General features: G+C 32.7%; 2 protein-coding genes across 9 annotated transcripts; one reads left to right on the top strand and one right to left on the bottom strand.

Annotated features, from left to right (window-relative positions):
* The first annotated feature begins 12,151 nt into the window (after positions 1-12,151).
* Positions 12,152-18,355, top strand: LOC132607493 (guanylate kinase 2-like). 7 transcript variants are annotated; one of them, XM_060321487.1, is made up of 12 exons: positions 12,152-12,419; positions 13,886-14,009; positions 14,747-14,787; positions 14,901-15,008; positions 15,100-15,176; positions 15,271-15,400; positions 16,482-16,844; positions 17,215-17,336; positions 17,416-17,551; positions 17,729-17,774; positions 17,872-17,977; positions 18,032-18,355. In XM_060321487.1, the coding sequence occupies exons 3-12, from the start codon at positions 14,785-14,787 to the stop codon at positions 18,105-18,107; spliced, it is 1,167 nt and encodes a 388-aa protein (XP_060177470.1). In that variant the 5' UTR covers positions 12,152-12,419; positions 13,886-14,009; positions 14,747-14,784; the 3' UTR covers positions 18,108-18,355. The 7 variants fall into 7 exon arrangements, with proteins under 7 accessions (XP_060177470.1, XP_060177471.1, XP_060177465.1 ...); XM_060321482.1 differs by having other exon boundaries at positions 12,156-12,419; positions 18,049-18,355; XM_060321484.1 differs by having other exon boundaries at positions 12,156-12,419; positions 13,886-13,982; positions 18,049-18,355.
* Positions 18,356-18,573: 218 nt separating this feature from the next.
* LOC132607494 (nuclear transcription factor Y subunit A-7-like) lies at positions 18,574-25,677 on the bottom strand. 2 transcript variants are annotated; one of them, XM_060321489.1, is made up of 6 exons: positions 25,553-25,677; positions 22,654-22,707; positions 21,427-21,530; positions 21,259-21,336; positions 19,491-19,661; positions 18,574-19,047 (listed from the first exon to the last, which is right to left on the bottom strand). In XM_060321489.1, the coding sequence occupies exons 2-6, from the start codon at positions 22,703-22,705 to the stop codon at positions 18,703-18,705; spliced, it is 750 nt and encodes a 249-aa protein (XP_060177472.1). In that variant the 5' UTR covers positions 22,706-22,707; positions 25,553-25,677; the 3' UTR covers positions 18,574-18,702. The 2 variants fall into 2 exon arrangements, with proteins under 2 accessions (XP_060177472.1, XP_060177473.1); XM_060321490.1 differs by lacking the exon at positions 22,654-22,707 and having other exon boundaries at positions 25,553-25,671.
* Positions 25,678-26,461: the final 784 nt, after the last annotated feature.

Consider the following 26,461-nt stretch of genomic DNA (forward strand, 5'->3'; position numbering starts at 1 on the left):
TATTATGGAGGCATCCAATGCCAAACCAACTTAGATATAAACCAGCATTATCAAGATGATTGTCTTGATTACATATTCTGAAAATTGTGCTTCCAACTCAATTATTTTGAGCAAGCAACTTTGTAAATGTCAAACTGTCAGTTGACAATAAACATACATGTGACTGTCTTAAATAGATAGACATCACATTGCAGGTGAAGGGGCCCACATTCACCTTTTATATTTTTTTAGAATTTTGGGGATTCAGTCCCAACATTAGCTGGTGTAAATCAACTTATCATAAGAACAAGCAACACAAACAAATTCTTGAAGAATCTTCTAGTTCTTCAATATGTTTTTTTAATACTCAATTAGCACATCAGATTTAAATCAGGACGATCAAAATGGTCTTGTCAACTGATAAAATTATCTGTACCCGTAAACTTCAAGTTTACTATGACGAGTGCTATGTCTTTTAATAAACTTCTGGTTTACTATTGCATGAAATTTTATGTCAAAAACTTCTGGTTTATTGTGACATGCGATCTCATCATGCTCGGGTAACGCTTTACACACGTGACCCTACCCGTAATAAGTTGGAGATATTCAATCTTCCAATCATCTGTAGTCTCAATATGATGACCATTTTTCTCGCTAGTAAACTTCAGGTTTACTATAATTTATTTTTCGATCGAAATAATTATGATTTGAGATGAATGGTACTATCATATATAAGCTCTTCGAGAGACATCAATTTGTTCACCATAATCATATATTATTTGAACACTGCTAGTGTCATGATACTTGTAAATAAATAATTAGCTCTTCTGGAGCCTTTGATCATTAATTTCTATTACCAAATATTTCTTAAATACTTCTGGTACCATTAAAGCAAATTTCGACACTACTGGTGTCACGAAATAAACATTGAATTCTAAACTTCAATATTTCAAACATCTCCTTCAGGGAGATTCATCATTAACTGAGAATTTTGTATCTAAGCTCAAACACATAATAATCAAATCCTTCATAAAGAAATATATTAATTGTTATTTCCTTCAAGGAAATCATCGTGCTGATAACGTGTTATAAACAGCTTGTAGATATTGTCCGCTTTGGCGCACCTCACGGCTTTAAAACGCGTCTAGCAGGTAGGGACCAGCATGGGCCACCCATGGGAAGCCAACTTGTAGAGACTGTCCGCTTTGGAGACTTCAGGCTCCTCATGGTTTTATGCGCGTCTACAAGTAAAGGCTTCAGGCCCTGCTTATAAGCACGCACACAATCCCGTGTGCGAGCGATGTGGGAACTTCAAGTTCACAACACACCCTCTCATCGCGAGCATCGTGCTGATAACGTGTTATAAACAACTTGTAGATATTGTCCGCTTTGGCGCACCTCACGGCTTTAAAACGCGTCTAGCAGGTAGGGACCAGCATGGGCCACCCATGGGAAGCCAACCTGTAGAGACTGTCCGCTTTGGAGACTTCAGGCTCCTCACGGTTTTATGCGCGTCTACAAGTAAAGGCTTCAGGCCCTGCTTATAAGCACGCACACAAATTGTAGACATTGTCCGCTTTGGAGACTTCAGGCTCCGCACGGTTTTAATCGCGTCTACAAGTAAAGGCTTCAGGCCCTGCTTATAAGCACGCACACAATCCCGTGTGCGAGCGATGTGGGAACTTCAAGTTCACAACAGATAAGAATTTTTTTAAAAAAAATGTGGTTAGGAAGTGCTGATATTATTGAAGTGCTCCTATAAATGATTGATTATTAAAGTAATAAGTTACCTTTTTTGATTATCAAATATAAAAATAAAGGCGAGTTCAGTCATTTCTTGCCGTTGAAGCATTGCCTCCTCATAGGTTGTAAGCTGTATTGAATTGGTCAAACTCGGGGTATTTGACTTTGCACGCAACGTTCTCAATTATGTTTCCTAAATATTAAAAAATAACAATAACAATAATGATATCAATCAAAGTGATATTTAGCTGACTCCAGTCCACAAGAATTGGACTGTGAATCGTTTTAATAATTTCTTTTTTAATCTTAGACAACGGGCTAAAGGCTACATCGGTGTATATATATACACAAAAATGGTAGCTTATATTTGTTCCAATTAGTCGAGTGTTAATTAACTGAGATATATAAAATCCTAAGAGTGTTAATTAATTGATACATGTTAGTTAACTGAGATGTACTCTTTCCGTTTCAATTAATGTGAACCTTTTCGGAATACGAGAGTTAAACTTCATAACTTTGATCGTGCATTTTGATATAGATTTTTTGAGTTTATAAAAATAAAATTTATATATTCAGAAACTACACAAAAAGTATTATAAGTCATGATAATTTATAATTTAAATAATTAAGAAAAAATATTAGAAAAACATGGTCAAAGAAGCACCTCGTAAACTCCCCAAATAGTAAGAGATTCACATAAATTGAAATAGAGGGAATATGAAAGATTCATGAGAATTTAAATCTATATGCATAAGCAAATTAGATCTGGGAAAGGAGGACAAACTCCTATGAAGCACGAAAACTTCACTTCCCAACTTTAAGCTTAGCTTCCAACAATTGTAAAAAGCAAATTGATGTTATTTGAAACACTACAGGGAGTTGTGGTGGGATGAATAATATGATTCTATTTTTAATCCGAGGTATTGAATTTGAGCTCCGGAATATGGAGAAAAAAAATTATGGTAAGATGCATGTACTTTCCTCTTTAATGAGTCTTATTACTAAGGTTGTCAAAATCAGATCATGAAAGCATGATCCGCCAACCCGTCAAGATTGGGCTGATCATTGACCCACCCAATTATTAGCTCAGCCCATAAAAATTTGGGCTGATATGAAGCCCAAATTGACCCATGAAAAATCTTGTCAAAGGTTTTTTTTTTTCGTATATGTTATATATAGCTATAATACAAAAATAAAATAGTTTTATTAGGTACTCAAAAATTATTTAAAAAAAATAAGGAAATTAAAAACTTAGTAAAAATTGGGCGGGTTGGTTATGACCTACTCTTTAAACCATAACAACGCAACCCAATTCAGTTGAAGTAACTTTTGTGTAGGTTATTTATTAACGGGCGATTCGCAGTAATGCCCTTATTTTGGGATTTTGGGGTGGTCTTTAATTTTTGCCCATCAAAATGAAAGTATTTAACTTCTGCCCTTCGGCTAAAACCTCAGGGTTTCGGGTTCGAATCTCTGCTCAAGCGAAAAAAGAAAAAAAAATCACTAGGCAGAGATTGCCTATAAACTCTACCCCGTCGAGCATAGTTTGCCTGCAAAAATCTATCTTAAGGCAGAGTTTGCCTGCAAACTATATCTAAGGTAGAGTTTTGCAGGCAAGTTATGCCTTAGCAAATTCTACTTTAAGGTAAGGCAGAATTTTACCTTAAAATTCTGCCTTAAAGCAGAATTTTGCTTAAGGTAGAATTTCGCAGGCAAAAATCTATCTTGCTAATCCAAGTTCTACCTGGAGATTTTTTTTTTAATTTTTTGACTGAGTGGGGGTTCAAACCCGGAACCTAGGAGTCTTAGGTGAAAGGTAAAAATTAAAGACCAACAATTTGAGGCGCAAAAATTAAAGACCAATGCATTTGGAGGGCACCCCGCACAAAAAAAATGTTTATTAACTCATCCCATTTTGACCCGCCCAAATTCAATCCAACGCGTCCATTTGACACCCCTGAGTCTTACTCAACACAACACGAATCTAGATTAGTAGGGGGCCAGTGTGTTGTACTGGACATTGGATGGTGGGAAAATGCTATTTGATACAAGTTGATGGAAGCAATCTTAATATAGTAAAACTCAATAACTCCGTTTTTTATTTGACTTTGCGGAGTAGATCATAAGGCAGCAATTCTCTCACCCCAAAAAAAAAAAGATCGGGAAAAAAGGAAGTGTATCTTGAATTAAAAACAAAGCTAAGATTTCAATAATGAGCTTGGTGTGCGTTATTTTTAATTTCTTGCTAAAAGAAATAACTAATTTTATGTAGGGAAGATAGTACTGCTAATAATGCATCTGCAATAAAATTTAACAATTATAATAAGAAGCAATATCTATATACAGTGTTAACTTATTTATATGGTTTGGTTGTCACTATTACTAATTTCATTAATTTAGCTGCTTAATTCGGTGATTAAGTCAGAATTGGCATGTTGCGAAATCTTTTTTCCTCTTTTATACCAAAAAAGAACAAAGAAATATTCAAATAGTAATTGAATGATTCCCATCCAATTGTATTATTGACTAATTCTAGCTACTGTATCCAATTGGCATGCCGGCCTGGTGGTTGAGTTTCAATTCATTTTCTTTAGAAATAAGAATATTAATTAGGTCAAAGTCCATTGCAATCTTGATTGACGGGAGAACACAATCTTTGAAGAAAGTCAAAATTGAAGTTGTCAAAAATAAATTTGTGTGTACTCAATTTTTTCTTGGAAGAAATTAATTGAAAGTCACGTGTACAACGTACAAGCATGTATGCTCCAACATTTTCCCAAAAGAAAATTTTAGTGCATATTCGTGGCAATCTAGATGCAATCATCTCTAAGATATTACTTTTCGTGGCAATTATATAAATATGTCGTTACCAAAATTATTGCTTTTTGTGATGAGTTTTATGGGATGCCATGAACCCTATATTTTGTGACAACTAGGGAGTTGCTATGAAAAACTCCATTTTTTTTTAACTCTATGGAAACATGAGTTTCAATATAGTTGAAATATAGGATCGTCATCAGTCACCACTTAATTAAAAAAAAAATGAATCCCACCACATCTAAACTCATGTAAAAAAAAAATCAAATTTCTACTTTGTTTCATTTTAAACGTGTAAAATTAACTTAATAATTTGAACTAATGTAAATTTGATTTAATTTTAGAATTATCCAAATCAAAATTTGATAAAAAAAAAAAAAAAGTATTGTTTAGGTCCAATTTACATACATTAACAATAGAATATTTTACACCATTAAATTAATCGAATTAAAATTCAAATTATCAACTAATGCTTAAATATTGCTATTGTTTTGTCTCAAAGAGTGGAAAATAATTTCCTTTTAAACAATTCTTCTCTTTTAAAACGTATTAATAAATTTTTGCAAACTTTATATTCGTAGCAAATATTAATATAATAAAGTTTTGGATACGAAGCACAAACCACATTGTTATATTAATCGTGTTTTGAACATACAACGTATTAGTAATATAAGTAAAAGATTCAAGCAAATTTTTATTTAAAAAGCTGACAAAATAAAGAATAAAATAATTGCAATTTGAGAAATTGTATAACCAATTAACATTAATAAGAACAAATTTTGAAATAAAGAAAAATATATGGGTCAAAAAATTAATTTGATGTGTAATTATATAACACAAACTTTAGTAGAATTTAAATTAAATTTTAAAGAAAATACATTTATGATGTGAGACTACACGATAATATTTTCACTAAATTGATATAAATGATAAAAGTACTTATTAACAATATATCATTGTAATTATGAAAGAAGAACCGAAGCAAATGTTGTATCATGCTAACAACTTCTCTGCTATTTGTCGAGATAAATTACACATTTGAATTATGCACTGAACTTTCTAATTTTTATTTGTGAATGGTAAATAAGAAATGATTGATCTTCAGGAGAATAATGTATAATGACTCACGATTGTTGTATAAAATACAATTCAATCTAAGAAGCAAATATATATTTTTGCAAACCTAATAAATTTATAGCATTAGGCGATAATAAAAAATAATTATCTTTGCAAACCTAATAAATTTATAGCATTAGGCGATAATAAAAAATAATTATCTTTGCAAACCTAATAAATTTATAGCATTAGGCGATAGTAAAAAATAATAAGTTATGTTACTTTATTAAATTATACTACTAAAGTTTTGGTTAGGACCAGTAAAATGTAAAGATTTCAACGGAACAAAAACTTTGAAATGAAATGAAACCAAATAATTTTATGTACGTACTTCTTCGAACGAAAATATTGTCATACTAATATTATGTTTGTCGTTAGCTCATATTAGGCCTATTGGGCCCATGTGAAACACGGCATCAACATCTAGTCTTATAGAGATTTTGCATCATGCATCCGTTTAATAATTTTTGTTTACATTTATGTCCAATTTTTTCTAGAACTTATATATATCTAGCTATTGCTAAAAACAATCGAACTTTTGACGAAATCTTTTGAGGAGCTCCATCGGAAGTTGGCTTGTCGGAGATTTTTCAATAGATTTTTCATCAGAAATCCTATATTTTCATAGACCTCCCTCAGAAATTCACTTGTTTTTAGTAGCAGCACCTAATTGAAGCTTTATAAGTTTGTCGTTATAATGAAGTTGACTGGAGTCACTTCACATGGGTGACGAAATCAGAATTTTCATTAATTCGATTCAAAATATATAAAAAACAATTTCTATACAATGTAATTTCTCAATAAAAGCGTGTCAATTGACTCCTCGTGTGCTTCACATGTGGTAAGAGATTACGGCATGCCAACCAACATTTATTTTTACCTATATATCAACTGACTCTTCTTGATCATTTTCTAGAATATACTATATACAATCATTCACACTGTAATCTAATGGACTATTAAGGACCACTGAGGTAGCAATAAATGGGGTTTGCTAACATGATTCAGACAAAAGCAAAGATTTGCTGTCCAATATTAATCCAACATACAAGTAGGAGCTCCCCTTTGCTCTCTTGGTGACTTGAACTCACGATAATATTTTCACTAAATTGATATAAATGATAAAAGTACTTATTAACAATATATCATTGTAATTATGAAAGAAGAACCGAAGCAAATGTTGTATCATGCTAACAACTTCTCTGCTATTTGTCGAGATAAATTACACATTTGAATTATGCACTGAACTTTCTAATTTTTATTTGTGAATGGTAAATAAGAAATGATTGATCTTCAGGAGAATAATGTATAATGACTCACGATTGTTGTATAAAATACAATTCAATCTAAGAAGCAAATATATATCTTTGCAAACCTAATAAATTTATAGCATTAGGCGATAATAAAAAATAATTATCTTTGCAAACCTAATAAATTTATAGCATTAGGCGATAATAAAAAATAATTATCTTTGCAAACCTAATAAATTTATAGCATTAGGCGATAATAAAAAATAATTATCTTTGCAAACCTAATAAATTTATAGCATTAGGCGATAATAAAAAATAATTATCTTTGCAAACCTAATAAATTTATAGCATTAGGCGATAGTAAAAAATAATAAGTTATGTTACTTTATTAAATTATACTACTAAAGTTTTGGTTAGGACCAGTAAAATGTAAAGATTTCAACGGAACAATAACTTTGAAATGAAATGAAACCAAATAATTTTATGTACGTACTTCTTCGAACGAAAATATTGTCATACTAATATTATGTTTGTCGTTAGCTCATATTAGGCCTATTGGGCCCATGTGAAACACGGCATCAACATCTAGTCTTATAGAGATTTTGCATCATGCATCCGTTTAATAATTTTTGTTTACATTTATGTCCAATTTTTTCTAGAACTTATATATATCTAGCTATTGCTAAAAACAATCGAACTTTTGACGAAATCTTTTGAGGAGCTCCATCGGAAGTTGGCTTGTCGGAGATTTTTCAATAGATTTTTCATCAGAAATCCTATATTTTCATAGACCTCCCTCAGAAATTCACTTGTTTTTAGTAGCAGCACCTAATTGAAGCTTTATAAGTTTGTCGTTATAATGAAGTTGACTGGAGTCACTTCACATGGGTGACGAAATCAGAATTTTCATTAATTCGATTCAAAATATATAAAAAACAATTTCTATACAATGTAATTTCTCAATAAAAGCGTGTCAATTGACTCCTCGTGTGCTTCACATGTGGTAAGAGATTACGGCATGCCAACCAACATTTATTTTTACCTATATATCAACTGACTCTTCTTGATCATTTTCTAGAATATACTATATACAATCATTCACACTGTAATCTAATGGACTATTAAGGACCACTGAGGTAGCAATAAATGGGGTTTGCTAACATGATTCAGACAAAAGCAAAGATTTGCTGTCCAATATTAATCCAACATACAAGTAGGAGCTCCCCTTTGCTCTCTTGGTGACTTGAACTCGCAAACTTCAGATTGAAAGTGGAGAGTGCTTACCATCTGAGCAACCCCATCTTATTATAACATGTTTGTTTAAACATAGAGAACATCTAAAATCTTCAAGTGACAAGATTTTTTTTTTTTTTTTTTGTGCGGATTGCCCTTCAAAGTCACTGATCTTTAATTTTTGCCCCTCAAATTACTGGTCTTTAATTTTTGTCATTCGCCTAATACCCCGAGGTTCTGGATTCGAACCTCGACTTAGTCCAAAAAAAAAATCGCAAGGCAGGGTTTCGTAGCAAAATTAGGTCTATTTTGACAAAAAAAAATAGGCCTTAAGATAGAGGTTGGCAAAATTCCAGCTGAGTAAAAAAATATGCTTGCAGGCAAAACTTTGCCTTATAAGGAGAGTTTGCAGGTAAACTCTGCCTTAAGGGAGAATTTTGTAAACAAACTCTACCTTGCGAAACTTTTTTTAATTTTTTACTGAGCGGGAATTCGAATTTGAAAATCAAGAGTTTTAGGCGAAGAACAAAAATTCAAGACTAGCAATTTGAGGGACAAATATAAAGGCCACCCCCAAATAAAGACTATCGTGCAAATTGCCCGGAAAAATACTAATACTGTATGGTTGGGCTAAAATGCCTTTAATGAGAACTTTGACAACATCCAACTTCATAGCCCATAAAATATTGAAGTCTGAAAACCATAAAACAAAATCCAGAGGGTATAAGGGTGAACTAGGTTTTGTTGGGTTAACATAGAGGTTCATTCGCTGGCTCAGGCCCATACATTTTGGAGCGACATGGTCACAAAGTTGTAAGAAAACACACTTCACACCTAATGTTTAAATCAAATATTTCTATTGTATATAAGTGGTGAAGATGGATGAACACAGCTATTAAAAGTTGTACTATGTGCTCCATTAATAAGACCTAATCCAATACTACTTGTACCCTCTTCTTGATGACACGTATTTGTGGGACAATTGACATAGACATATTTTTAGGTTCCCCAACTATTTATTTTCTTTCAGCCTTTCTTTCAATCTACTATTCCCACTTATTTCATTTCACCATGGTCCATGGTCATCCAATTTTTGAATTTATCATCCAAAATTATTTTTCTATTTTTATTATTAAATTATTTAGTTTTAATATCATCACACAAAATCACATTTAATTTTTTTATTTTATCATATAAGTGTGGAAGAAGGACCAACACAACATTGACTGTTTGTACCAAAAGCTTTATAAATTGTACACGCAATGAATACTTGTACCAAAAGTTATATAACTTGTACACTTTAATCGATCATTGTTTTATCCCACATGGATATATATCATAGTACTTAATATTTATTCTCTTCTCATGTATAGACGTATGCACTTCAATTTTAATTATCCGACACATTTATTTCCTCCGTGCAGTTTTACTTGTTCACTCTTAACTTTTCACGTTCTTGTTGAATATTTATTCTCTTCATATGTATAGACGTATGCAGTTCAATTTTAATTCTCCTACACAAATTTATTTCCTCCGTGCACTTTTACTTGTTCACTTTTGACTTTTCACGTTCTTTAAGAATTAATAAATCTCACGTGGACATATGTCATAGTACTGAATATTTATTCTCTTCTCATATATACATGCATGTACTTCAATTGTAATTCTCTTACATATATTTATTTCCTCCCTGCACTTTTGCTTTTTCACTTTTGAATTTTCACGCTCTTGCTGAATATTTGTCTCTTCTCATGTTTACATGTATGCACTTCAATTTTAATTCTCCGATACATATTTATTTCCTCCATGCACTTTTAGTTGTTCGCTTTTGACTTTTCACGTTCTTTAAGAATTAATAAATGAAGTACTCTTCCGTCCCATATTACTTGACCACATTACTTGACTTTTCACATTCTTTAAGAATTAATAAATGAAGTACTCCCTTCGTCCCATATTACTTGGCCACATTACTATACTTGACTTTTCACCTTGTTTAAGAATTAATAAATGAAGTACTCTCTTCGTCTCATATTACTTCGTCACATTACTAAAAATATATGTCTATTTTTCTATTCTATATTTTTCTTTTTATTATATATAAACGCCCAAGGTGGACGAACACAACAACAATAAGTTGTACAAAAAACAACTGAAATTGTACTCTAAGCATGGACTAACATGTGTACATTTCAGAAGTTGAACATTAATTCTAGCTCTTGTGTGTTTGCTTTTTAAGTCCCCACGGGTCCGCAATGTCTTAATTGTCCTTTCATTCCCTTCATTTTGTATATACTCCTTCTATCTCAATTTAAGTGTCTACGTTTGATTAGACACGAAATTTAAGAAATAAAGATAGACTTTCAAATCTTGTAGTTCTAAATTAAAAATGTGTATAATATAATAAAATATCCTTTGAATCTTGTAATTATAAACTTGACATGTAGGATATTTGAATTGTCAACTTACTAAATATAAAAAGAGGCAGACATAACGAAAATAAGATAATTTTTTTTTTATTTAACAACAAACGCCCAAGGTGGACGAACACAACAACAATTAGTTGTACAAAAAGCAACTAAAATTGTATTCTAGGCAGGGACTAACATGTGTATATTTCAGAAGTTGAACATTAATTCTACCTCTTGTGTGTTTATTTTTTAAGTTGTCTCAATTTAAGTGTCTATGTTTGACTAGACATGGAGTTTAAGAAATAAAGATAGACTTTTGAATCTTGTGGTTCCAAATTAAAAATATGTATAATATAATAAAATATCCTTTGAATCTTGTGATTAAAAACTTGACGGTAGAATATTTAAATTGTCAACTAACTAAATATAAAAAGAGGCAGACATAACTAAAATAAGACAACTTTTAACAACAATTGAGAAATTAAGGAGAAAAATTAGAGGAAACTAAAAAAAAATATGGAGACTCACTAAGGAGAATCGTAGCTTTATAAAATATATAAACTATAAAGATTAGCTAAAATAAGTAATCAAATTAATCATGTTGGGCCCCATGCATCGCACAAGTATAATTTGCTAGTATAATTAACTATTCATCATATATGTTACAATTTAAGTTGAGAACACATATCATGTAGTCATAATTAAGCGGAGAATGCGTATATGCAAGACATACTTATATTTATTGGTAACATCACCTGCGACTAATTTTTCCAGTTGTAATAAAGCTCTAACGTCACCATTACTTTTATTTTGACGAAGATAAATGTTAATGAGAATAACTTTCGTTCTTCCGAGATGACAAAAAAACAAATGTTAATGAGACATTTGTTATATTAGAATTTTATTAATTATTGTTGATTTTACCAAGAAGTCACGAGGCATTACCTTAGATAAAAAAAAAATCAATAACCCAAGCATGCTTGGGGTATATTTGGTAAGACGAAAGTCATTTCTCAAAAACTACAATAGCAAAGAATAATATACCTACTGTAATTTCGCAAGTAGGGTATGAGGAGGCAGAGTATACGCAGATCTTATCCCCACCATGGGAGGCAAAAACGTTATTTTTGATAGACCTTCGGCACAAAGAAAAGCAAATCAAAGCAGTCCGGGAAAAGAAATGACAGAAATAAAGAAGCAATGGCAAAATACTAAATAAAACATGACAAACCGGTCTTTAAAAAAAAAAAAGAACAATAACGTAACTACCACAAAATCATACAACAATCAAAATACAAAACACGATACATAATAACAGAAGTCAAAGGACAAGAAACCACAAAAGTAAACCACAAAAGTAATACGAAGCGTGACAATGGTCAACTTCTTGTTTTCCTTCTACCCTAATCCATCTCCTCCATAACCTCTTATTTATGGTCATGTCATCGGTGAGCTGAAATTACGTTATGTCCTATCTAATCACATCTTCCCATTAATTCTTCGACCTACATTTGGAAAAAATGATACTTTTAGCAAATAATTGTTTTTTTTTTCTTTTTTAAAATGTGTTTGATGAGTGGCAATATGAAGTTTAGTAAGATAATTGTGAAGGAGAGTAAGGAAAGTTATTCTCAAATCTGCTTTATTACCAAACACATCCTCATTAATCGAATTTCAGAAATGCGATTATATGTAATTCTCATTTAACATAACGGAATCCCCTTTGCCTCTTTTTCAATCCCAATTCTCTCCTCCTCTAAAACCTCCACCATTTCTTGTTGAATGCATAAAAATAACCAAATGATATTAGAAAAAAAGTATAAGAAAGAAAGATAAATAGTTTTCTTGGTCACCATAATTTGCCCCTTATCAGGTACTTTTCATATGTTTTCATTGAATTTTTTCTTTTTCTTTTTTCTTTTATTATTAGTCTCCATTGTGATCTTTAATGGAGTGGGGTTTTAGCTTATGTCTAATTTGATATCTCCCTGATCCAATTCTTTTATTACTTGGTGAAACATTTCTTGATTTCATAAATTTTTGTATGAAGTTTTATATTTGGCTGTTAATGTTAAAGTTTTATTTGAAAGACATGATTTTTCATCTGGGGTTTCTAGTTTGTTTTGTGTTTTTCATTATCAAGTTCATATTTTTAATTGAAGGGATTTTTTTTTTTTTCTTTCATTTATCTCTATGGTGAGTTACCTGAAAGTTTGAATCTTTATTTTAGCTGTTCTTGAACTCAATGGTAAAAATGTGCATACGAGGAAGCATAATTGCTTTCTTGAATATTGAGTATTTTCCATAAGAACATAGTCAAAGAAAATATAGTTAAGATTGTTTGGAAATGTTACGGAAAATACTTAAATTCTCACAGCTTGAGACGTGTCAAGGCTGTCAATAGCAAAACTCGGAAAACTTTTGCACTGTGAAAGTGTATCCCCAGAATTCAGCAAGTTCTTTTAGTATAAAACTAGGTGCATAAACTAACAAAGATTTATTTGTGTAGAAACCTAGTAGAAGAAAGGAGAATATTTTCTGCATTCTTAGTCTATCACACAAAAAGAAACGATGTGTGTATATATAGGCGAAGGAAATTAGGAGGTTATAATGGGTGAATAGATATTGTCATAACAGTCCAACAGTTACAAATCTGAAAAATTGATTGCTCATTATTTGAAATAAGATCACACTTTAAGGGCCCGTTTGGCCATGAGAATTCTTTTTTCCGGATTTTTTTTTTCCACTTTATTTGAAAATCAGTGTTTGGCCATGAAAATTTGGAATTTGAAAAACACCAAAAACCCTGTTCTTTGCAAAAACTATAACCAAACACAATTCCATCCTCAACTCCAACTTGAAAATACCAAATAAAGTGAATAATTCTTGGTTTTCATGGCCAAACGCCTACTTAATGTCTAGAAATGACTCTAGAAGTTAGATTTTTTGTTTAATAAACATGAATATAAACTATTTCTTTTGAGATACCATGTTCACTATTTTTCTAACAGTTTTTAGTAGTAGCGCGTACTTGAAACTTTAAAAACTAATTGCTATAATGAAGTTGACTTGAGTCATTTTGCATAGGTGGCGGAGTTAGAATTTTCATTAAGCTGATTCAAAATATAAAGAAACAAATGTACGAAGACAATTTCTATGCAATGTAATTCTTCGATAACAGGGTGTCGATCGACTCTTCTTGTATGCTTCATATGTTGCATGAAATTACAACATGCCAACCAATACTAATTTTAGCCTATCAATTGACTCATTCATTTCTTGAATATACTATATGCAATCATCCACACTGACGCACTGTATATCTAATTGGCTGTCAAGGACCACTGCAGGTTGTAATAAATGGATTTGGCTAACGCGACTCGGATAAAAGCAATGATTTGCTGTCTAATATTGCTCCACCATACAAGAAGAGCGAGTATGATCTCTAAAGATCACGGAATAAGTAATATTCCCTCTATTTTGATTTATATGTCTTACTTTCCTTTTTTGATAAGTCCGCATTTGGCAAACAAGATTTATATGTAAATCGCATTGGCAAAAGCAATTTATAGCACGATTAATAAGTTGCTTTGACAAATGCTATTTATAAGTCGCGTTGGTAAATGATTATGTGTCAACATTTGGCAAATAGGGTGACATTTGCACACATCCGTAATCCATTTTTCTTCTTCCACCTACATTTGGCTACAAATATGGGAATGCTTCGTTACCTTTCTTGCAACTTCCTATTCAGAGTTGCTGTCTTTTTCAATCCAATTCTCTTCTGCTCTAAAAGCTCGTCGATTTCTTGTTGAATGCAAGAAATCGTCTTGTGGGTAACCGTAAGTTGCCATTTATCAGGTACTTTTCATAGGTTTGCTAGGTAAGGTTGATTTCTATGGTCCTTAATTAGGGGATTCCATATATACTTGTGATCTTTAATGAAGAGGAGTTTTAGCTTATGTCTAATTTGATAGCTCCCTGATCCAACTCTGTTATTACTTGGTGAAGATTCTGTGCTTTCATAAATTTTTATTGAAGTTTATATGTGTCGGTGAATGTTATGTCTAACTTGATAGCTCCCTGATCCAACTCTGTTATTACTTGGTGAAGCATTTTGTGATTTCATATTTGTCGGTGAATGTTAAAGTTTTACACGAATGACACTCATTCTTGTTTGATTTGTGTTTTCATTATCAGGTTCAAATTTTTGATTGAAGGGATTTTTTTTAATCTCTATGGTGAGTACCTGAAAGTTTGAACCTTTAGTTTAGCTGTTCTTGAGCTCAATGGTAAAAATGTGCTCAATGGATTGTTGTTCTGATCAATATTTTTTAAATCTCTGTGGTTTCAGGGAGAAACTCCAGCTTTCTTTGCTGATAATCTTCTGGGAGATTATCCAAAGAAAGATGATTCAAAATCCAAGGCCAATGTAACGGCTATCGTTGTCGGCAGTAAACTAGTACGATGATTCAGCATACTGATTTAACATTCTTCTCTGATTAAATAACTTTTAACTGTCAATGAATGTTTTCTTTCCTTATTTTCATCAGTATGTGATTGACGGGGTTGATCATGAATCGGGGTCAACTATTGGAGTTCGAATCTTTGATAAATCTAGTGGGAAATTGTGAGTTTCTGTTGTAGCTTGGTTAGGGTTGAACTGTTTGCAGTTGCTCTGCAGCTATCAGGCAGGATGAAAAATGTATGAATGAATTTTGCAGGATAAGCCCCACTGTGTTGGGAACAAAACCCGAGCCGTCTAAGCACCACTCAGCTGTGCTTTTAAATGATGATCGCGTGTTAGTTGTTAGAGGGAACTCCTCTTCTAGTGAATGCTTTTGGTTTCTTGAGGTTGGTAAATCTCATGCTCACATGTTCCAAATGCTAATCTCCTTAACTTTTTAATTTGAAATGTCAAAATCTCTCGCTGAGTCTGCTGATGACTCACTTTTGTTCAACGTGAAAAGATTTAGGGTGTGTTTAGTATGACGGAAAATATTTTCTTACTTATTTTTTCGTGTTTGGTAAATAAATAAAAAATATTATCCAAAAAGCAATTCTATATAATCTATACTAAAGACTATAGGGGATGAGGTGGGGTGTGGGTGCGGATGGGGGCTATGGAGGGTGTGGAGAGGAGCCAATCAATGTGGAATGTCACTTATGGAACTTGTTTTTCCTACTTCCATTAGGTAGTCATTTTTCCTCATTTTTAAGGAACTTGTTTTCCTCTAAGTTGCGCGGACTCTTCGTTTTTGATGCTGCACCCATCTCGACACGGGACGGGAGCGGGATTCGTCTCGGATACGGTCAACCAACTTTGGATACTTTGACCGGAGTCCATGGACAAATTTTTTGGGGGGGGGGAATTGAGATTTTGATTTCTCAAACTAAAAGATAAAACAGATTTAAGACATGGGTAATGGCATACCTTCAATATTATAGCCCTTTTGTCTCATATTCGTTGCTTCATGTTTCAGGCCAAACAGATAGAAACCAAGAATTCAATGGGTCGTGTTTTTTATAGCTCTATTTTCATAATTTTGAATGTTCTTAGCTGAATCCCTGTACCCGTATGCATACCTGGATCCGCACCACCAAATCTTAAAATTTAGATTTTGCCGAATCCGACACTCCGATCCGTACCCGTATCGGTTACCCGCACCCAAGTCCGAACAACTTAGGTTTTCCTAGAGAAATGTAAAGTTTTAATCAACAAAACATAGGAAAATTGAAAAATATTTTTTGGAAAATGTTTTGCTCTATACCAAACACACCCTTAATTGGAAAACTGCTTATTTATTGATAACTATATCATTTTATTTGTTGAATAATGTCGAAATGAAATAATGGATACCATGATTTAAGTTAATGAATTAATTCTAAAACCTCTTCTCTGTGTTAGGCTAAAAGCCCTGTCATGCTTTTGTAGGTGGGCACTCCATTTGTTAGAGAACAGGAAAAGGCTTTAGGGAATGAGGTGGTTGCCTGGAGCAAAGGAGTATCGGGCGATGTTGAGAAGCCAATTGTCATTAGTGGCCCTTCTGGAGTGGGTAAAGGTACCTTGATATCAAAGCTAATGAAAGAATTTCCATCCATGTTCGGATTTTCTGTGAGCCACACAACTCGAGCACCAAGAGAAAAGGAGCGGAATGGGATTCATTATTATTTTACTGACCGCAATGTAATGGAGAGAGAGATAAAGGATGGCAAGTTCCTCGAGTTTGCTTCCGTTCATGGTAATCTCTATGGAACCAGTGTAGAAGCTGTTGAGATGGTTGCTGATGCTGGCAAGGTATCTCTGCTTCTATGTTATTCCGTTAAATATTGGTACTTTATTTATTGATGCATAAACTGCAACTGTTTTATGATTTAGTTAATGGTGTTCTTTTTGAAGGTTTAGAACACTTATTTCCTTAAAGAACGAAGAGAAATTCTCTCTTTGGTGAATAACCCCTATGGTTATCGCTTCATTTTGGTACTTCACCTATCATCTTTTTCCAAAAGATGAAGATTTTGGTCATTGTGGACTGTGGACTGTGGACTGTCCTGAGTTATTAGATTTCTACATATGGCATCAAATCATGGGCCATTTTTGCATGTTAATAACATTAGATGTTTCTTTTGCAACCTTAGAAACAGCTTAGTTCTGTGTGATTGTGTAGATATGTATTCTTGATATCGATGTTCAAGGAGCAAAGTCTGTGAGGGCTAGCGCTCTTGACGCCATTTTCATTTTCATCTCTGCGCCTTCTTTCGAAGAGCTTGAGAAGCGTCTTCGTGCAAGGTATGCTAATCAAGTAATTCAAAGTTTCTCATCGTACATGCTGTTTAGTTATAAGAAGTTTCGTCAATATTTTGAACAGGGCAACTGAGACCGAAGAACAAATCCAAAAGCGTGTCCGGAATGCTAGGGCAGAACTTGAACAAGGAAAATCATCTGGCCTGTTTGATCATATTTTGGTAAACGATGACCTTGAAACTTGTTACGAGAAACTTAAGGTGATTATTGCCCTATATATTGTAGTTCACGTGGATTTTTTGTGATTTAAGTTAAAACATTACTTTTTTCCTATTTTTGTGTGTTAAAAAAGTTCTTATCTAACAGACGAGTATTCCTATGGATAGAACATAACGACACCTACTAACATTACATAATATATCTTTCAATTGATGTAGAACATTTTGTGTCGAAGTGAAGATGTGAATTCTGCTCCTAAGACATGTAAGTTAGCGCTAGTATTTTGACGCCATAGTTTCCGTCTTTGATTAAACATCAAATTGTGCAAAGTATTGGTTTCATAATCTTTTCTCAAATGCAGTTCCAGAATCAATCGATCTGTCCAGCGAACATTCAGTGTCAAAGATTGATCAAAAGCTTCTGATCAACTGTAGTGCTGTTGAACATGAAAAGGCATCAAACAACATGTATGTAGTCTTTTTCTCTCTAGATAGTCGATTATCCCTTCCATATGAGAATAGAATCCCGTTTGTTGCAGGTACGTTCTGGACTTGTCTTTGCTCAGAGGAGGAGCCCCAGGACGGACAAGAGGACTAAACATGTACGCCAACTGTGACAACCAGTTGAGCTCTAACATCACACATCCCAGAACTTAGTGGTATCCAGTTCTGTTTCAAAGTTGTTTTTCTTCTTTAAGTCAAACGCAGAGGGCTCGAACCCCTTTGAGAGAACCACAGTTTTTTTATTTCCTGATATCAATGTAGAAAGAGATCTATGATGGATCTTGCTAACGTAGTACTACTCCCTCTGTCCCGCTTTATGCGTTGCAGTTACTTTTTCAACAAGTTGGTTCAGTTCTATTATCATCCCCTTTTCCTTATCATTTTAATGTTGCTATTAAACTTTTACATCTAGGATTAAAATTTCCCTCAAAGTTAGATAGTACCTCAAAGCATGTAGGCCCACTGACAAACCCAAAACTGATACTATACTACCACAGTATTGTATATTTCAGATAAAGTTACAGCTGCAGGAATATTGGATATTTACATAACTCCCAAAATAGAAAATTAAACTATAGTATATCAGTCAGATGGGAAACGCCTTGTACGTGCACTGAGATTTACGATTCAAATACTAAGTCAAAGACTACTAGACGTCTGGCAGAACGACTCTTTAGAAATGCTGGAGATTAGAAGCGCGCTTGTGACTGCATGCAATTGCTATGGTTGTCATTGAGGTTCCACTGATAATGACAACAACCCAGTTGAAGATTTTCTGTACTATTATCATCTATTCCTTGGTACAGAAATCCCTCAACAGCACTATTTGATGATCCAATATCATGTCCATAATTGACTAAGTAACTTTGAGAAGAATCAGAGTTCAATGAACCTTTGCCTTTACTGTTTGGAGTTGCATTATCATTATTGCCATTAGTAGTAGATTGAATCTTCTTCTTTGTGTTGAGAAATCTGCCTCCACCATCTCTAGCTCTTCTCATCGCATGCCGGTGCCGAGATTCATGAAGATAAGGCTTTTTTACATGCATTTTGAACATAAAAGCAACATCATTTACATGTCGTCATTCAACTGAAGTCATTACTTTCAACTCCAACTATATATGTATGTGCATATGAAGATAAGGCTGATATACATTTGAACAAGCAAAATAACATTATTTACTCACCTGACCTTTGACTAGATCTCCAAATCTTGAACTACTAGCTAAAAAGGTGCAGAAATTTTGTGTCTCATGAGTTAAGACAAATTAGAGGCGTGGATCTACGTGTGTTCAATTGATTCTGTTACTTTCGACTCAAAACATGCATAAATAAATAGTAAAAGAACATTTAAAATGTACGCATGTCATCAGATAAGTTAAATCCCAGGATGATAAATAGACTGTTATATTCTTTATGTTTTTCAAATCAAACATGTCTATATATGTGTAATTAAACAGGGAGACTAATTAATTACCTTTCTTGATTTTACAACTTTTTGCTCCAACACAGCCTTAGCACGGAGTTGCCTTCGTCTTAGAATTCCATGGTACTGTTTGGCATTTACATACATTGGCTCCTCCACTTCAGCCGGCAATATCATTCTACCATTATGATGCACTGATGATCTTTCTATATTTTGATTTACCTGTTGATAAATGTTTATAAAGAAATTAGAAAAGCCAATAATTAATGAAGAAAACACGAATCATTGATAGGCCTACAAGCAATTTTTTTAAAAAAAACATACAGTGCCTCATCATCTAGAAATAGTCATCTAATTCAAGAATATGGTTCCAAAAGTAATCTGGTTTATACTAAGCTAGAATACGATTGAACACTTTTATTTTCTTAATTATGTCTGTAATACGCCGCCTCACGGAAGGCCTGATTCTTTTTCTTCATGATCAGACGTGTAAATTCTAGGGGTGTCAAATTTGGCCCAAAAGATGATGGCCTGCCCAATCCGCTCAAAATTTTATGGGTTGAGCTTAAGACAATTTCATACTAGGCTAGATTTAGCCCCAACCCAACATAGCCCATTTTAAAGTGATCTCTAACTTAGCCCAATACTAGCCCGTTTTTAATATTAATTTAAATTTGAATTTATTGCTTGAGATTTATTATTAATTATTTTATGTATACACTTTTCTTGTATCATGTATGTTATAAGTTTGTGGCGTGTTTGATATGAGGGAAAATATTTTTCACGAAAATGTTTTTCTCGAGACATGGAAAATGTTTTCCCCAAAAATATTTTCCACGAAAAATCCGCGAAAATATTTTTCGGGAAAAATGTTTTTCTAGAAAATATACCCTTCAAAAAAGATGGGTCAAGTTGGGGGGTCATAACCCAGCCCATTTCAGTCCAAGTAACTTTTGGGCTAATGTTAGCCCAACCCATTTATTACCTCAACTCATTTTGATTGGGTCAATTTCATCCCAACCCGCCCATTTGATACCCCTAGTAAATTCTTTCATAACGGGTGGTGGTGAGACTTGAAAGCAGGAGTATGCTTGCTCTGGCACCATGATAAAGTATATAACAATCTCATCTAAAACATTATAATGTCAAGAGACAAGTAGTTGAAGAAAGAACTAGAAGAAAAAGATCAAGGTGTTGATGAAACTTAATTCCTAATTTTAGGAACTCGCAAAGAGGAATATCTTCATAGTTTGACAAATGAACATTATCACATTAACATAAAATGATTCCAGTTTTATGATCTTTACCAACTGTTTTTCAGGTAGAGAATGGATTGGTTGTAGCAAACACAGAGATATTACTGAGTAAAAATGTACTCACTCCGTTCACTTTTACTTATCCACTATTCCAAAAATAGATTTTCACTTTTACTTGTCACTTTTAGCATATCAAGAAAAGATAATTTATTTTTTCTTATTTTACCCATAGTATTAATTACTCACTTCAAATCATTTTTCAAATCCAATAAAAATATGCACCAATTAATATGGGTACATTGGTAAATTATGCACTTCATTTATTATAAAGTCTAAAGTGGACAAGTAAAAGTGAACGGAGGGAGTATTACACTATTCATGAATTTTAACATACATGTAATAGAGTGTTACCAGTTTTACCAAGTAACCAATTAATGTTTATGATAGAAATAGTTACCAGTCATTACCGTACGAATGAACCGACTAATGTAAATATTTTTTCCGATCTACAAAGAACAGAAACTCACATAAGATAAGTGACTACAACATAAATAGTTACATACCATAGGCTCGGGACAAGCAACAGTCACATTGCCACCAGAATATTGTGATACTTCTGAATAGGGATATGATTTGAATGCCTGAAAATAGTATAGAATTAAGTAGACTAAATATTTGAGTTCAATATTCACAATTCACATAAAAAAGAAAGAGAGGAGAATATTGCTCACAATTGAGGGGGCCATCAGTTCAAATTGATTAGCTGCTCTTAAATTTCCACCCATGATTGGAGGTATAGCTCCTACATGTTTTCCTTCTCTCTTGCAATCACTATCTGCTAATAAAAAAAAAATTGCTTCTATCTCAAAAAAAAATTGTTCTTCTACTTTCGGAGTAGGGTAACTTAGCCTTAGTTAAACTTTTGATTTAATATTACCTGCCGTTAGGGGAAAGTATCATTCATGTCCTTAAGCCCTAACGAAGCTCAAACATGAAGGTAATTTTAAACATAATAAAACAAAAGATGAGAGGTACATTTGAACCTTTGTTCTCGATAAATTTGGACACGTGGAGTCAACCCACTTCACGCTTAAGTTGTGCTAATGACAAGAACATATACGAGATGATTTGCTAATTAAGAAGTATGAAAAGAAAAATGGAAAAGCATAACAAACGGCAAAATTAAGCAATTTCGGAGCATAGTAGCAAATTTAAACCTTTTCCCTAAAAATAATAGTAATCAACTTATTCTCAAGTTTCTCATTAACTTAAACTTTTGGGCTAATATTAGCCCCGCCATTAGGAAAAATGTCATACTTACTCTTGACCCCTACCGAAGCTCAGACACGAGAATAATCTTAAATCATAGTAAAAAAATTGCAAAGGTAAATTTGAATCTTTTTTCTCTAAAAGCATGGACACATATAGAGCCCGTTTGGATTAGCTGAAAAAAAGTGGTTTTTAAGCATAAGTGCTTAAAGTACTTTTTAAGTGCTGAAAGTTATTTTATAAATAAGCAATTACGTGTTTGGATAAAAGTGTTTAAAAGTTTATAGAAGTAAGGGTAGTATTGAAATTAATAGAAAATATAAGGGATAAAAGGATAAAGTTGTTGGTCAAACCAAAATGACTTTTAAGCTAAAAAAAATAAGTTGGGATTGAGCAACTTCTTTGTTTCTGACTTATTTTAAGTACTTCTTAACTTAATTAAAGCTGTTTTTTATTTTTACCAAACACCCAAATAAGTTTAAAAAATGGCTTATAAGCTGGTTTGACTAACTTATAAGCCAATCCAAACGGGCTCATAGTCTACTCCTTCACGTCAGAGCTTTGTTAATATTAATAAGGGCAAATACGAAGTAATTTAGTAACGGCAAAGATATGAATGAAGAACAAAACTGAAACTTATTCTCAAGTTATACTCATACCGTAACAAAATTCAGAAGTTGCAATATTACCTGATTTTTGGAATATTGTACGTTCAACTTCTCCACAAGTACCAGCTCCCATTTCTGATCGTAAATGAAAAACTTATAAATTGAAGAAAAAACCCATCTGAGAAATTGACTTAAATCTAGCATCTAAAACTCCAAATATTATTTTTTCCAAATTAGACACTGAAACGTAAGAAAATGGGGACAACAATATAGCATATAGTTATATGTCAAATGACAATTGTTACTAGCTTTATCTCTCTTGGTCAGCAAAAAAACAAAATTTTGGATTCCCTCCCGACTCCTGACGCCTGACCTATCCATCTCCTTTTAATTAATTACAGATTTAATGACTAATTTTCGTACACTATATTTCTAATTTTTTATTCCCAAACCATTAATATATTCATTCATAACATGTCCTTAACAAGCATAATTATTGTTTACTGACCTTAATGATATAGTGTTACGTTTGGGGTGCACGGTGCACCACTTATTCTTAGTATCGAATTGGTGATTATTTTCCTTCTCCCCTCTGAATCATTAACTAAATTTGAGTTTAACTTATAACGCAAATTTTATTTTATTTTTTACAAAATTAGGTCACTTTTATATGTCGTAACGCGTACAAATTTAATCTGTTACGAAGAATAATATGTAAAAATCTTTGGGTGATATTTTTTACTTTATCGACGTCCATAAGTTAAACTCAATAACTTTTTAGTACACCTGGGAAAACTTATGCTTTCCTCACTAGAATCTAAATAGAAGTTCCCTAATATATTCCTAGAGTAAATTTCTCAAATGATCAATTAAGTTAAGAAAATTTAAAGCAAAGGTCATTTTACTTTGTTTTGAATTAATAAAGTCAATCAGCTTAGCTTGTGTGTTATATTTTAGAAATTACTTTTGTCAGATTATGACTTAAATTCATCAGAAATCCCTGTTGACATTTTAATTTTAATTTATATTCCATGTAGGACCAACTAGTAGCCTCATAATAAAATTTACTCAAAATATTTACTTGGAATCCTTTTCAGTCTCATCAAAACTAGAAATTGCTTGTACACAGGGAAGCTGCTAATAGAAAAATCACAACTATGAACATAATTTTGTATTTGAAAACGTAATTAAATTTTTCCTCATTCTCTATTTAATAATGATGTAAGAAAATTGAACACTTAATTACTTTCTTAATTACTTTTTTAGTGAAAGTGTTTGTCCCCCCCAAGTACAGTTTCTATATATCTTTTCACATCATTGTTAATAGAGAAAGCTCACTACAACAAAATATGTTTTTAGCGATAATTAATTTGCGGCAATAACTTAATTGTCACTAATTATATTCTAGAATCAATTATTACCGAAAATACCAAACTATAGCCCTAACAATAAATGCCGCTAAAGACTTTAGCGACCTTGGATCTTATGGCATTAACCAATTGCTGGTAAATGTTTTTGTGGCAATAAATATTGCCGGTAAAAGAAAAATATATTGCCACTAAAAGCCTCTTTTGGTGTAGTGAGAGGAAAAACTTAATTACGTTTTCAAATACAAAACTGTATTTTGAGTAGTAATCTTTTGATTCACTTAATCACGTTTCCAAATACAATATTGTGCTTCGAGTTATGATTTTTGGATTAGTAGCTTCCCCGGTGAAAAAACACTTTCTGATTTTGATGAGACCGAAATTACCCCAAGTATATGTTTACACTAAATTTTATTACTTGGCTGCTAGTTGGGTCCGATGGTAAATATAATTTAGAACTTAAAATGCCCGTAAAGATTTCCGGCATAGTTCGTAATTCAACAATAATGATTTCCTAAAATATAATACACAAGTTGAGTAACTTTATTAATACAAAAAAAATGACTTTATTTCGTAATTTTCTTAACTTGAGTAACCAATACAAAACAAAGTGACTTTATTTTGTATTTTTCTTAACTTGAGTGGCCGTTTAAGAAATTCTTTCTGTATTCTTAAGTCTTTGGTTTCAACTAATTAATCCAATGATAACTCAAGTTTCTAAGGGAAAAAAACTATAAGAAAAGGGTTCATAAATAGTGAATTATCATGAAAAGGATGATTATCTCACGAACCCTCCAGAAAATAAAGGGGAGCCACACAAATTATGATTAGCACAATAGAAAGAAAAATATAACCAAAGTTTAGAAGTAAGCTTCAAGAAGCATAGTGTTCCTCACAACTATTTAGTGTTCCAAGAACCTTGCTATTAGGATAATATGCGCAAATAGGATTATCCGATGTCAACGTTTAAATTTTAACCTCATTAAATAAAGTGTAAGAATCGAGTGCACAATCCTGGCTAATTGCCAGGAGAGTTACCTGAAACAAGTTATGGTAATAGTCAGAATTTCTGTCAAATTAATCCTGATGATCATCTTAACATGTTGTGTAAAAATTCACCAACACATGATGTTATGGTGATCATCAAAATTTGGTCATAGATCTTGACGAATCGTCAGGATTTTCAGCTACAAATAGAGAAGAAGGAGAAAGAGCAGGAGGAGGAGGAATGATCCTAGACGGATGTATATATTTGAACAATTTTTCTTAACGGGGTTCAAAAATTAAATGGGTGTCCATCCTAACGCCATCTGCGTAAATTCCTTTTACTACTATAATTATCACTAACGATATATAGCACAAGTTAACATCCATATTTATAGACACAATAACGCCAGAAATGAACAGGCAGTTCGTCCTAGATCAACCAAAAGAGGAGCTAAAAGTATATTTTTCCCCCTTCTGCCAACAAACTTTTAATCAAGAAAATGATAGTAGTAGACTTGTCTCAGTAAATCTAGATAGAAAATAAAATTTACACAACTTTCCTGATCGAGCAAAAGGGAGCATGCAAAAATAAGAAATGATTAAGAGGAAAATTAAAGAAGACTCACATGAGATAATTGATTGGAGAGACAATATATCTTAATGATAAGCTTTCTCTTTGTGGAAATGTATCAACCATATAAAGATTTAATATGAGGTTTGGTCTATTCATAATTGTGCATGCGAGTCCTTATACTGGTAGAAAAATAACGGAGAGAGAGTCAAAGAAGACAAGATAAGAAAGTGATGTGTGAATATTTAAATATAAAAACACAATCTAGGATCATCACTGCAAGACAGTGACGTGTCCACTATTCTAATAATATTAACCCTCCACATCTTACTTTTCCTATATTAAAAGACTAAAAGGCACTTGTTTCATAATCTATTTTTATAAAAACACAATCTAGGATCATCACTGCAAGACAGTGACGTGTCCACTATTCTAATAATATTAACCCTCCACATCTTACTTTTCCTATATTAAAAGACTAAAAGGCACTTGTTTCATAATCTATTTTTTTAATTCATACGAATATAAAATGACAAGAAACATGACTAGGTACAAGATAAGGTCATTTTGTCAGATTCTTTGAGAATTAGGCCTAAATGGTTAAGTGGTAGAGATCAAAATAAAAGTGGACAATTTGAGTAAACATTGAAAACCTTCTTTAATTTGTCAAGTGAAAAAACTGACTTTTACGAGTCCATATCCCACTCAATAATGGCATACTAATGGTTAAGTGGTAGTGATCATTCTTACTTCAAAATTCTAATCAAAATTTTCAAACCATGAAAAAAGGTAGCCCGGCTCTCAAACATTTCACATTTACGCATGTTCAACGAGGGGCGCACTCCAAGAGGGTATAATGTAAGCAAACTTCCTAAAACGAGCATCAATGGTTGATTTTATGGTTCAAACTCATGACCTATAAATCATATGGACTACAAATCTATTGTGCTCCGAGGCTTTCTGT

The sequence above is a fragment of the Lycium barbarum genome, chromosome 8 (assembly GCF_019175385.1).
Source record: "Lycium barbarum isolate Lr01 chromosome 8, ASM1917538v2, whole genome shotgun sequence".
Lineage (NCBI taxonomy): Eukaryota > Viridiplantae > Streptophyta > Magnoliopsida > Solanales > Solanaceae > Lycium > Lycium barbarum.